This window comes from Pseudorasbora parva, chromosome 22 (assembly GCF_024679245.1).
Source record: "Pseudorasbora parva isolate DD20220531a chromosome 22, ASM2467924v1, whole genome shotgun sequence".
NCBI lineage: Eukaryota > Metazoa > Chordata > Actinopteri > Cypriniformes > Gobionidae > Pseudorasbora > Pseudorasbora parva.
In genome coordinates, this window is record NC_090193.1 from 28,000,523 (window position 1) to 28,015,467 (window position 14,945).

The following is a 14,945-nucleotide window of genomic DNA, read 5'->3' on the forward strand; positions in this document are numbered from 1 at the left end:
ATTCCCCAATTGTCACAAATTTTCTACCGAGCATCCGCTGATAAGGCTGAATAGTTACGCTCTTGCTTTGATTGACAGGTGGGACAGAAGAAATGAGCGCTTTAGGGTTGGATGGCTTCACGCTTTTGTAGTCTAACCGATGGGAATCCGCTCGGGTCGATTCTTGTCAATGAAATAATCTTTAGTACGAGATTTTCGTATTCATAAAGCGACGTTTCTCATGCACATTCATCCTCAGGCCGACCTGACGCGGTACTTCTAACCACCGTCCCCCCTCGTCTGACTGATTTGGTCTCGTCCATACTCGCTTTGGATTTTAGTTGTGTGTTTATGGCATCGTATTCATTCAACGGAAGGTGAAAGTCTGCCGGTCTGCGCCAGCGTCTGATATCAATGGCTTTCAGGGCACAATTTATTTGAATGTCTGGACTTTATATAATTTCACCCCCAAGAAACCAATGATGGATATCCTATGGATTTTATGGACACTACCATCGGTCCTGGCTGTTGAAGGTAAGATGTTTCTCCCCGTGTTTTGCGAGTCCAGCATCTTGCCGACAGACTGAGAGTTTACGGTCACGGCACGTTAGTTTTGAATGCCATGCCAGAAATAAGATACGAAAGCATTTTTTCGCTAATTAAAGAATGTGGAATGATACTGGGGCAAATGTGACATTTTTAACGGTTGCATTCCCCCTGACAAGAACGTATTCCGTTGATAGGCTGGTCCTGTCAGACGAACTATAGTAATACAAAAACATCACAGGTGTCTTAGAAACGCATATATTTGACCAGCATAAGAATGAGTTTGAGAAGTAATATATTAATCATCTTTTCATGAGAATTAAACCGGTCATTTTCATCCACGCGTGGATACGTGTGCATGCGCGAGCCATGCACGAGATTCGCGCCCCTTATTTGTACAATAATTTCAGCGAGGTGAAATATTAAACCCAAACCACATCTCTATTTATATTAGCCTGATTCATTTTTCTTTATTAATATATATTTCCCCTGTAACGTATTCTCGTGTTGTTTGTGTTCAGCGGGTATTCAGAGCTGAAATGGTGATGCTGGACTCAGCATGTTGGACAATGAAACCGGTTTCCAGTGAGCATACATTTAGAAAACAACCAAATACAGTCCTTTATTCTCACATACTGACCACACATTCAATCCCTGGCGTTTTGAAGTGTCTGTGTCCAGTGAATTATACTCGATGAATTTTAAGTAGGCACTGCTGGTATTATAGGAACCTCTTGTGGCTTTAGTTCTCAAGTTTAATGATACTTGAGTTTATTGTCATGTAATGGATTAATATAGCCATACTCGATTCTGTACTTTTAGGCTGAAGATTTTAAAAGGAGGGACTTTATTCATCAAGTAGCCTATTTTAGCATGCTCAAAACACAGTAAGGCTAGCAACTGCGGTGTAGTTAAAAGTAATTAAATATGCATAATAAAATGAAAACATTTGCATACTCAGACACAACCCGATTTTAATTAAATACGAGTTCAATCAACAGATCTGCACAACTGCCCCTTTTCTGTTGCCAATACATTTTTATGAAGCAGTAAACCATAACAAGCCTACTTCATCATTATAACTTTTTTTTTAGTTCATGTTATTCTGGGATTTCATTTTTTTTTTTTTTTTTTTTTTTTAAGCTATGTTCGGATCATTATTTATTATAACAAATGTCAATTAAACAAAGGAGACAAATATTTTATGGGTATTTTTTTCCAATAAACTTGCTTATTTTTTTCTTGGGTCAATTTAATTTAAGTTGAAATGTCATTTACTATCATCTAGTGTGTACAGTAGCTAATTATAATAAAACATAAGAGAAAGCCTTTTTAATAAAGGAATTACACATTTTTCAGATTTTTTTTAGAGGCCTCATGGTCTTCAAATGTTGTTCAAGCTTTTTCTTTTTCTTAATGTATATGTTTTTTAGTAACACCTTCGCTGTTCAGAAAAGTTTAAATTAGTCTATGATTCCAACATTGCTTCCTATGAGATTCTAACTTTTGTGTTGTTTGGATTGCGGCTGTATGTGTGTGTGCACAAGTGATCCACAAGAAAAAAATCTTGATTAGGAAAAAAATATATACGCTATATATAAAAAAATAATTATTGAAATAAACATTTCAAAACATAATTTTTTTTCTTTGTCTTCTAATCAAGATTTTTTTTTTTCCGCTTAAACCCTGGAGTGATTGGTCGATTTTCATTTTTCTCTGTCTATCACCCTAGTATTGCAGCCAATGGTGTTAAAGCATGGCGCTTGTGCATTAAAAAAATAGAGAGTTGAAAAAGAGGTCAACGCTGCCTCGACCTTAAAAACAAAGTGATGGTAGGCAGGAGGAGGTGGGTTGGTGAGATTTGACGTCATATTAAATCCTTATACAACATGTTTATCCTCTTCGCTAACTCTACGTTATCTCAAGGAATTTTAGAATTTTATTTCAGTTGTGATGTGCCAACTGAAATGGATTTTGTTGTGAGGATGGAATAGTTCTCTTGTATTTAATTTGTGTGTACTTGTCTGTTTGAAATATTATTAGTATAATTGAATTAGGTTTGTGTGGTGACCCTCAGGATATAAGATTCTGTTTCTCTGGAGTATGAGACTTCTTTAGTGTAAGAATAAAGTACTTCAAATGCTTTTTTTATGCCCACATAGGATTTGCATATGCACATTTAGACACATTTTCCCCTGTAGGTGACCATAAAATATGGTTCTGCTCTTCATTGTGTTTTCATTTTGAAATGATGCTGGCAGTCTAAAGGACTTTGAAGTTTTCTTGTATTATGCTAATATTAGTCCCTCTGTCATGTGCCCCTGTCTTCAACGGATAGGTAAAAAAAAAAAAATTGTTTGTTTTATTTCAAAGTTGTCTGATTTTGCCCTTTTCTTTTTGCAGCTAGCTGTTCTGCTTTGCGTCTCAGTTAGTTCACAGTGTAAGATTTTCACACAGTATTCCGTATCGTATTTTACAGATTTAGAAAATAGAATTTTACTAGATCTACCGGATTTGTATTATGTGATCTTACATACCACAATTACATGTTTCATGGTTTTAAAAGGTTATTAAGCAGGATATTCCATGGATGAGGCCACAGCCGAGCTGCATTTTGTTTTTATCACATCAGAGTTTGCATCTATTGTAAGTAGGACACCAGTCGTTCAAAAGATTCCTCGCTATTTCAATATTCCCAGCGTGCATTCTATTTTGCTGTCATAATGTCATGATACAATGTGAATTCTTTCTCATCTTGAGACATCCCATAAGCAGCTGCGCCTGTTCCCATACTGTATACAAATATCTGAACGCTGATTATATATTGATGTGCTTGTCTACATGATGGACGTTTGTCTTTAGGGTAAAGGGTAAAAATAGCATACAGCTGGTTTTAATAAGGGCTTGATAAAGTAGTACCACAATACTATTTTTTTATCAGAATATTTTCCATATTTCTTTCAGTTCTGCTTTGTGTACTTTTTGATTCCAAGAAATACGTAGTGGTATAAGCTTGAAGAGGTGATTATTCTTAATTATAACGTCAGTTTTTTCATCGGAGAACGTATTGGTCAGCTATCAAAATATTACATTTGATCATAGACTTTTCCAAAGTTATATAAATACTAGCGACTAAATTTTGCTTAGCATTTGTACAAGTGGAAAGTTTGTTTCAGCTAAGCTTTTCAAAACCATTTCCATAACACTCTTAAACAACAGAGAGAGAGGGGATAATTAAAGCTATTGTTTGTTAACATAGCCGTTTTAGCCCTCATATCAACACTTCCACTTTGAAATGCCTGCCAAGTTTGAATAATCTGCTTTCAAATGTAAATGTGTCCTGTCCGTTTCCAACTATACACCGAGTGTGGGCCACTGCAGCATACGCAGACATTACAGTTTTCCGGGAAGGTAACAAAAAGCAGAGTGTGGGGTAGAGAGGTGGCGATAGGGGTTCAGAAGCAGGATTAGATAAAGGTAAAATGAGGCCATGCTTAAAAATATTTTGGTTTGCAGTAACAGTAAAAAAAATTTAAAAAAGGGTCGGTAGGTAGGTCTATATTTTTTTTTTTCAAATTTTAATACAAAAAAAAGTACATTTTTGGTGATGGTGATTACGTAGGTATGAATTTAAACAAATTGGCATATTGTGACATCACTGACTGGGTCTTCAAGCCGTGCCTTCGGGCGTGTAGGCTAATTGCAGGCTATATAGACCACAAACAAATTGAAATATTTGTCAAAAACATGTTTATTGCATAAATTTCAGGTGCATTCTTAAAGAAAAGTGTCCAACCACCAGCTAGCTGTCATTGACTCAAAGCTGTCAACCCTCCCTTTTTTTCCGGGTTTCTCACGTATTTTAGCTCTTTTCCGGCTGTCTTCCCGTTTTAGTATTTTCCTGTGATATGTTTCTTATTTTTACGCTCGATTGTGTAAAAAGGGGTCGTTTTACGCTCGATTGTGAACACGCAACTATCTGTGTCTGTCTCTGAAGTGGCTTGCACTTCTTGCCAGACCAACGCATCTGGTGATATAGACTAGTGCATTTGAATATTAAAAAGCAAAAAGTTGTTTTTATGAATTCAATTAATTAAGTAGCTATAACCAGCTATTCAATCAAGAGCAGTGAGTGATGTCCTTATCTTTTGTTTGACAGACAGCAGTAAAGGCTACTGCCCCTTTAAGACCTAATACAGAGATATGCATCGTCTTTCTCGACTGTAAAAAGTTCTCTAAAGGCATATACAGACTATGTCTGATGGATACTCATCAAGATCGACATGTTGACATACTTTTTGTGTGAGTTTATCCGTTCAAACGCAAGACTTGAAAGAACTCAATATTTGCGCGCTGTGCACAGAGACAGATCTTCTCTCACTGCAGAGGGTTCTCATTCGCGTCTTCTGGCGAATATACTGAGTGATGATGGCGAAAATGACTGGTCATACGGCAGCACTCGCATGCATTGAACACAGTTTACCAAGATAGACCGTTTTGCCCACTTTTTCTTTTATTATCGCTGTTGTAGTGCACGTGTATCCATCGACAGAACCATACATAAAGCATTATTTTTCAAGTTACAACCAGTGCCGCCGCTCCCACCACGCGCTGGGGTCGAGCAGAACACACGCTACCCATAGCAACGCGTTATGACAACGACATTTCAGACTGACGCCCGTTTCACACATACTCCGTCTGCAGTGCGTGTGCATTGCGTATTTTTTTCCGTACCCATGTTAACGGATGACAGCTTTCACACTGCACACGGATGCGGTCCGTCAGTCCGTTCCAGGAGCGTTGCGTCTGCAGCAGTACACGGATCGTTTTCGTACCAAGTCTATTTTTTGCTGCGCTGCGCTGCGTTGCGTTGCTGCATTAAAGTGATAGAACATTGTTCGCATTAAAATAAACATGTACTGACGCGAAAATCTATTAATTTCGACACGGATGCATATCATTTAAAATATACTCTTGTTTCAAAGTCAACACATGGCTTTTTTTCTCAAGTAAAGCAACAAAACGACACCTTACCTGGCATTTAGGTAAAAAATGTGCCATAGCTAATGGAGAGCACTCGTCCTTTCTTGGAGGTGAAATGCAAAGTTATTTTTGACCTGCAGGATTTATTTTCAAAGGGTTTAAAAACGAAAGAAAAGACGAGAGTCGGCTGTTTTTGAATAGACTATTGTAAGTTTCTAATTTAAAATGTTTATGATTTTAGGCTATAACCTATGTTTAAATGTTTTGCCTTTTGTGTGAGCTAAATCTAAAGTATATTTATATATAAATATGAATTAATCAGCAACAACTTCTGGATTTTAAATAAAAAATCATTAATAAATGCTGTGTTTGTGGTATGTAAAAGCGGATCAGTTGCGGACTGCAAACGCAGCATATGCGAAAGGACTACAGGGTGTGGGGCTCCTGCAACGCATACGCAACGGAACACGCACCGCACACGCACTGCAGACGGAGTATGTGTGAAACGGGCGTGACAGAGACAAGATAAACGGCTTTTCCGCCATTTGTTACTGTTTTGTACACGTTGTTATATTAATTATAATTCAAAATATGTTTTATTCGCCACAATATAGTAATGATAAATGTTGAGAGGGGCACTTTTGATTCATTTTCAAAAAGGACAGGGGTTTAAAGCCCTCCCCTCTGCAGTGCACTTGCCTGGTGTGTGTAACGTGTCCATGGTCCTCCTGACTCCTAGCCACTCCTCCTGTCACACAATGCGGCGAAATCTCCGACAGGGCTTTAAAAGTCTAACGTTACAGTGAATGAGAGTATGAGCCGAGCCGAAACGAACGCACGTGCAGGCCATAGTGTGACATCCGTTAACCATAGTGTAAACATAGATGACGTCACGGGTTTTTCTATAAACGAAAGAACATAGCCTTCGTTTGTATGGCCCAGGCAATTTATACATTTATAATACTTACTAAAATATAATTCATATTATTTTATTACTGTTGTATTAGTTGTTTGAAAAGTAAAAAAAGAAATTGGTCGGTCTTAAAGCCAATTTACAACCGGCAAGTCGGTCGGACTAAAAGGGGAAAAAAATAAAAAATTGAGTCGGCCCTAAATTGACAGGGTCGGTCGGGTTACGGCAAACAAGAATATTTTTAAGGATGGCCTGAGCGGCTGCTCGCAAACCTGTGTTTTCTCGGTCCGCTGAATGAGCAGATGCAGGGAGCTCGTCTGCACGTCAGCCTCCACAGTGGCGTTCACAAAGAATCCGCCTCCATTCAGCGCCTAATCCATGCTACCCAGTGCCTGGCTATTGTCACTTTGCATGCAAAATTTCAATTAGTGCTGGTACCAGTTGTTTCTCTAGTGAGATGAGTGTCACATTTCGAGGGAACGGCCGAGGGCTACCTTAACCATGCAGAAAGTCTGGAACAGCAGAGAGACTTTTTTTTTTTTTTTTTGTAGAAATACAGCCGCTTTCAACACAGCATGCTATCTTTGACAGTGTCGGCCTTGGAAGTTTTTGTTTCATGAGTGTGTCAGTTCTGCACTTGCTGTTATAAACAGGTTCTAGTGTTCATGGCTGTGTACTCAGCAATGTAAGTAATTCATATTCTGTCAACAATCACCATATCAAGGAAATTTACTTCTGTTTAAGCGAGGCAATCTCTTAAACAAAACACACCAGTCAGAGTTAACTCATCTTGCTGGGTAATTATTATGACAGGGCAATTTAGCAGATATTAAAATGTTTTTTAGTGATAACTACCAACCTTTATGCCAAACCTATGCCAAAATTATGCTCATTACTCAGCATTTGACCATGTCCGTGTGATCCACAAGCACTGGATCTCACACTATCTGTAATTATTTGACTGCAATATAGGTTTCTTTGGTCATGTCCAGGCAGTTTCCTCCAAGTGCTTTAAGAGTGACTGAAGGGAGTATAAAGGGAGTTTCCAGTGAGCATCAGAGGTGGATCAGAGGGGCTCTCTACCACATTCCCTCCCCTCTGGATCAGTCCGAAGAGTGATGTCACTCTATATCCAAAAAGAGCCTCACACCCCCCCCAGTGGAATAGAAATCTATCTCCCTTCAAAGCTCAGACTGGGTCTTGCATCAATGTCTGTGTTTAAAATTAAAATGTTAATGATCCAATATTTTGATATACAACCGTTTTTTCTTCTTCTTCCATAACACAACACCAAGATGCGCTAGACTTAATCATAATTAGTGAAGACTACAATGTTTTACATTTTTGCAGCAATAACATACATGGACAATTTTGGGTTGCCCAAATAGTTTTTCAGTGAACACTCAGTAAAACAGTGAATAGGTTTGTATATTAGTACTGCATTAACCCATGCAATACATTTTTTCAGTTGTAACGCGTTAAAAATATTTTTGAGCAATTAACGCAACATTCGTTTTTCGGGCTATCATTACTTTTTTATGATCACGCTTTTATTCGTTCAAATGCTTATAAACCATTTAAGTGTGTCAAGACCAAAGAGGACTCGTTGTCTGTGAATGTCCTGGGTGTGTCTCAATCAGCTCCCATAGCTTCCTGGGGTTTGAATCAGTATATCGTAGGGGTGTAATGGTTCACAAAACTGAAGATTCGGTACAGCAGGGGAGAGAAAGCTATAAATATATTTTTTATTTATATGTATTAAACTGGTTTACTGAACAAATTTTGTCCTTAATTTAATTCAATTATAACTAAAAGTTTCTTAAACATAATGCTGTGTACTATATAGGGAGCCTTTATTTGCACATTACTATAATAGGCTATTAAGGGTTAACAACAGAGCCCAAACTATTAGCCTAAATTCAGTTGCTATTTATTTTTAGAAATAATAGTCATCAACACATAACTACGGTGGCCCAGTAGTGCAGCCGTACTAAATTAAACCACAACACAACGAATTTGCCACAACACAACGGAAACGAGCCACAGCACAATGAAATCACCACAGCACAACGGAAACGAGCCACAACACAACGGAAGCGAGCCACAACACAACGGAAGCGAGCCACAACACAACGGAAGCGAGCCACAACACAACGGAAGCGAGCCACAACACGATGGACTCACCACAGCATGACGGAATCACCAAAACACAACAGAAATGCTCCCGACCACGAGGGGGCTCTCGGAGTGCAATAAAGTTAATTTTCCTTGCCATTGCTCTATAGATTGACCAGTCTTAAAAAGATATAAACACCACGATCAGTTTTAAGTGTGTAACCATTGTATATCGACATGAAATATCAACTCAAAATCACCTACAGGCATTATAGCTGCATATTTATACTCGAAAAACGTTTTTACTCGCGATCACAGCGCTTGGTGATGCCTAAGGGAACGTCTGCCAATTCCACCAAGTGTTTGAAACGTATAATTTTATTAATTAAAATTACTTTTTTTATTCTGTTTAAATGTTCAAATTCTAATGTTATGCCCTGAGTCAGTTTTTTAGAATACAAAAAGCTGTGGGATTTTAACATGTCTGTTTTTGAATGTTAAAAGTAATTTTAATTCATACAAATTACATGTTTCAACTGCATGGTGAAATTGGCAGATCTTCCCTTGGGCATCAAGCGCCATGGCAGCGTGTAAAAGTGTTTTCGAGTATAAATATGCAGCTATAATGCCTGTAGGTGATTTTGAGTTGATATTTCATGTCGATATACAATGGTTACACACTTAAAACTGATCGTAGTGTTTATATCTTTTTAAGACTGGTCAATCTATAGAGCAATGGCAAGGGAAACTAACTTTATTGCACTCCGAGAGCCCCCTCGTGGTCGGGAGCATTTCCGTTGTGTTTTGGTGATTCCGTCATGCTGTGGTGATTTTGTTGTGTTGTGGCGATTCCGTCGTGCTGTGGTGATTTCGTTGTGTTGTGGCGATTCCGTCGTGCTGAGGCGATTTCTTTGTGTTGTGGCTTGTTTCCGTTGTGTTGTGGCAATTTCGTTGTGTTGTGGTTTAATTTAGTACGGCTGCACTACTGGGCCACCGTACATAACACATTGCAAAACATGTAAAGTTCACATAAGGTAGTTTTTACTCCAGTTCATTATTGAAATCATGTATAGTGTACACAGTGGCTGTCATTTTCATGACATATTCAGCGATTATCATATGGTTTTGTATCAGTAGAAACCTTGGAGTATATTCAAATGATTGTGCTGTGAACAGACACTTGCAGTATTTAATTGTAGTGTCTGTTGTTCAACTCAGTCACAGTTAACTAGTAGCGTTGGCTTCGGGAGTGGCCTCACAGAGCAGCGAAGCATTCTGGGAATTGTAGTCTTTCATCCCCATGAGACAAAAATACATTTCCTGTCTTTTCTCAGTCTAGAAGGCACCAAATTAAAAAATAATTTCACATTTATACTACATTAATGACCCAGTTTAAATACAGATTCATCTTCCCAGCGCTGAAGTACCCCTTTAAGTAGTATAATGAATATATAGGCTAATATAGTGCACAGACTATATTTAGCGAAATATTTCATTTTTCTAGCGCACTAACAGCTGTTGACACTGAATGACTTCTGAGGTAAATGTAATACTACTTGACATTGTTGTCAAGCTGTTTTGTCTTTTTTACAGTTGAAACCCTGTTAAAGCAATTATTACACAACATATGATACAATTCAGTTTGTTGTAATGCATACTCAACATACCTACTGCTTTTGTTAATTTTTTTTTTTTTTTTTTTTACTTTTTTACTATTTTTAATATTTACTAAAATATAAACTTAAATTACAATTGTAAGGTGCACAAAACATGAATACAGCTGTCGACAATCAATTAAAATTCTTGTATCTTTTTCATGTTCTGTACATATACTTAGATAATTCTCTGCTTTACACAGGGTCTCAAAGCTAAAGGCCTGTATTCTTTACTCATAACAATAACATGGCAGTTTGACCATTACCTGAGCTTCGCTGACTCTAGTATTAGTGTAGCGAGAGGACAAATGAGGGTCTGTATGCTACAGAATACTGTACTACTTACAGCGCATCGCTTGAGTGTGTGGTTGAAGGTCATGTGGGTTTTTCTTGAAACGGCTAAATGATAGCGGTGTTTTTCTACCTTGAGGTGATAATTGTTTCAATCTGCAGTACAAGACAAGGCTCATGACGTGGCTCAGGACAGAGCTAAAGAGACTTTACATAGAACATATTTAAATCATGGCATGATTAGATCATTTAATCTATGTCCGTGCATAGATTAATGCATCCTAATCAATCCATTTAATCATGTCTAAGTGCTTACTGGTGGATCAGAATTGCTCTCTCATTCCCATCGACCTAGTTTGCGAGAACCAAACGTTTATCTTTACTGTAACCAGATGCAGAGCAAACTGTCTCCTGCAATTTACTAAGCATTCTGCAAAACACATTGAAAATGAAATATGCAGGCAGTCCTTTACTCCTTAGAGCTGTGAGCAATGCAATTACTCATGCATATGTAAGCTCCCATTGTTCATTCTATGTTTATGTAGCCATAATAATACGCCCAGTTAAAAGGTGGTCTTAGGGGATGAACATCCGTCATGCACGTCATGCTGCAAGTGATCCTAGACCTCAAACATGTAGTAACATCACCTGGAGTGTGTTGGATGTCACATTTATGATGTTGGAGTATTGATTTTTGTTCAGTTCATCTATGGACCACTGAATGTGATTTTTACTGTACATTGAGCTTGTGGCAATGGGAGCAGTTTAGCTAATTGAGTTTCAGTTGGCTGGTTGTCTTAAGGGCCTAATTAAAGGAGCCTAATTGCATAAAACCAGCCCTCGCCTTGTGCATACAAGGCTACTTAAATACTGTTATTGGACCAATGGTATTTTTGGGAATCCGATAGCCGTTTGCTATTTTTAGTATCCACATTAACAATTTTTAATAACATTTTTGATAGCTGTAATCACATGCACTTGATACAGTTTGATGCTGAATATATTGGATCAGTGTCACATGCGAATGCAAGTGGCCAATTATAAAATCAGGGTGAGAGAACAAACAAACAAATGAATGAATCATCCTGTCTGCATCTGTGACAAAATGCAAATTATTCTCTCATGCGGTCGGTCATTTCTGAAAGAACAAACACATTTTTCTGTCAATCTAAAAGAAATCTAAAAATGAAAGTTTTGTCAGTTTACCTGACAAGCCAATAGGCTTAAAGCCCAATTTAAACTTCATAGGCTGTGTTAGCCGCGTACCCTACAACGTACTCTGATGCGCACCTCTCCAAAAATGTATTTTGTGATTGGGACTCTGCCAGAACAACACTCCCCAATAGGAGTCAGTGTGTTTAGAAAATATACATTTTTAATATATACATAGATCCGCTGTGTATAGTTTATTTATTTTCTCTTTAAAACCAAAGCTGTCAATCAGTGATTGTATATCAAGAACAGGGACACAACACAATGGGTGCATTTCGTTTTGTGATTTTAACGGAATGAATAGTCAGTGCACGAGCCACCTGAAAACAGCAGCCACGAGCACTCTGCATGATTTCACAAACACATTCAGTGCCAGATCGCCTCTTATGGTACTCTACTCATCAACTAGAGATGCTTAATTTGTATTACATACAACAACTCAAGGTGCAAGAAAAGCCGCTATCTGGCGCCATCACTGGGGGTGCGTCTCAAACGCATGCAATGACAGTGAACAAGTCACTTCTTCTGCGTTTGCCTTGAGACTGGGGGTTACCATCAGCATGCATGTGGAAACTGCCCACTAGCGGTCTGCATGTATGCATATTGAGGCGGACAACAACGCAGAAGTATAAAAGAAAACCAACGCGTATCTTGTGGCGTAGAGGATACGCCGTAGGTCCAATACAGAAGTATAAATCAGCCTTGTGCGTTTTGGATTCTGGGCAAAATAAGTTTTTCAAAATCTGTGTGTTCTACAGAAGACAAAGTCATACATGTTCAGAATGACATGAGAGTGAATAAATTATGACAGTATTTTTATTCTTGTTTCAACTGTCCTTCTAAGAACAATCCTCGTGAGCTGAAGTTAGTGACAGTTGTGCTCTCGCAGGAGGTCAGACTTTGTTCGCACACACTATTAAACATCTGCCTTTCATCAAAGCATTCAACAAACACAATTCCTCTGAACTGGTGCAGCGCTGTTCTGTGTCTCCCAGAGTACAGTCTGTCTTCAGAGATAAAGGCAGGCTGATTGCGTCCTCATCTGCATCACAAAGGGAAGCTGCATTCACCTGAACTGCTGTTACCCTGCATGCACACTTGACGTCTCCTGGCATTTCCGCCACCGCATGACGTCTGCCAGGCTTTGACTGCATACATCCTCTCTTTCAGGCTGGAGGGCTGACGGCTTGACTTATACCGTCTCTTTGGGGATGTGACCCTTAGTCCTGTTATAACTCAGCCTGATGTTATTGCTTTCATCCTTGTCAATGGTGAATGCAGCAATGGTCTCGGACCACTATGACGCTGACTCTCCCATTGCTCAGGGCTGGGTCACAACTTGCACTCGGCACCAGAAATCTTCCTCTTTCCAGGAGTGGAAGGGTCTCTGTTAGCCACAGGATGCATTTTTTTTTTTTTGACTTACAATGCTATGATGGATGCCTTGCCTTCTTTGTCCCCCAGTAGATTTTACTTGTTGAGAGGCGTATTCCCGCTTTTTTCATAATTAAACAAACTGTGAATTCTCTGCATTCCGATCAATCGAGCTGTGGGCACGGGAATAAGCAGCCAACTTGGATTCATTTTCTTAAGTATAAACATTCAATGATTGCTGCATTATTTGTACGTTGATGCCTTTTCCTTCCACACTTCCACGCAGAATCAGACTGGTTTGGCAATGCAATGGGAACTGGAACAAACACAGTTTTAGGCAGCCATGTGTCAGCCTTCTCCTTACAGGATTAACACCCGGACTCCATTCCCAGGCCACCTGTGACTTTTTCATGGCTAATCTAAGTTTGCATGCTACGGTCCCTCTGGTGACAGAATTATGTTGAAATAATATGTAGGGGGTCCAATTGCCACTTTCCTGCTTCGCTTAATAAAGGATGATTTGAAATTAAATACAGCTATTTGACTTTCCTCCACTTGTGTTTAGAAATTCTCCAGTACTGGATGCCCAGGCTGTTTTCGACAGGCCAAGCTAATCAAAATTACCTGTCGCTGAAAGGCGAAGTGCACCAGAGAGAAAAAGTGTTACCATGGAGCTATTTGTTTGCATATAATTGCATTAGCTTGGCACCAAGGGAATTAGCAGAGATAATTGAGCGATTTGGCCCATAGCTGTGACTTAACTGCACTCAGAACGGGCGGGCGGGGACAGGGTAATACTCTGTTGTATTCCTATTAATTCATAAGTAATTTGAACCTTCAGAAAGTCTATCTGTTGTTTTTACTTGAAGTCGAGATCCCAGCATCGTATTAGAAGGCATAATTAAATGTTTATGATTTGTTGATTCAATTAATTGTGTATAATTGTATGTTTACATTAGTAAGCTTCACATCGGCCATTAGAATAGAGTAGAATAGAAACAGAATGAATTCAAAGCTGGAATTGAAGGTGGGTAGAATATTTCTTTTAGCCAGGGGTCACGGCAACAGAAGTGTATGTAGTGATATGCTGTATTAAGATGCAGTCCAATCAGGGCTGGCTCATGGTGGACTTCCTTATTCTCTGAATTATCTCCAATAAGCACCGCAGGTGGGTTGAGCTTAGTAAGGAGCAGCAGGTGGGTGTGCTGTTCAATAGAATTAGTGAGGCATTAACTTCTTTTTTCTTAATAAATGTGTCTAGACATTGAAACCCTCTTTTGGAAGAGCCTCAGTTGTCTTATGTACAGTCAAAAAGATACTTGCAGATGTAGTCGAAGTATTTTTTTGCAAATAAAATTCGTCACTTGGCTACTAACTTTATTAGGAATGTCAATGTCATTCAGTTCATCGTATGAATTGTTAAAATAAGAACACATACACTATCAGTCAAAAGTTTGACACAAAAAATTTAATTGATCAAAAGTGACAGTATAGACATTTATAATGCTTCTGTTGCAAACATATTCTGTTCTATTAAAGTTTTTTTTTCAGTAAATAATCTTGGAAAAAAATTATACAGCACAAGTTTTTCCAACATTAATAATAATTAATTAAAAAAAAATGTTGGTTTAACTTGAAAAAGTAAGTAACCTGGTTGCCTTAAAATGTTGAGTTTATTAAGATAAAATTTTTGAGTTGATACAATGAAAGAAATTTGTTTAATAAATAGAAACTCAAAATATTATTGTATCTGAACCACATAAAAAATGTGATAAATCATGAAAATAGCACTATTTGGCATGTTTCACTGCATCATCAAAAATAAAAAACACAATTACCCAATATGCTTACAAAATCTTTTACTAATATTTTAATAA

The 14,945-nt window shown here is 38.3% G+C and overlaps 1 protein-coding gene across 2 annotated transcripts in view; it reads left to right on the top strand.

Annotated features, from left to right (window-relative positions):
• Nucleotides 1–362: 362 nt before the first annotated feature.
• Nucleotides 363–14,945, top strand: part of ephb2b (eph receptor B2b) — a 164,344-nt gene continuing 149,761 nt past the window's right edge. For both annotated transcript variants that reach the window (XM_067430810.1, XM_067430811.1), the window contains exon 1: nucleotides 363–513. In XM_067430810.1, coding sequence (XP_067286911.1) covers nucleotides 459–513 — 55 coding nt within the window. In that variant the 5' untranslated portion in view covers nucleotides 363–458. The remainder of the gene's footprint in view (nucleotides 514–14,945) is intronic.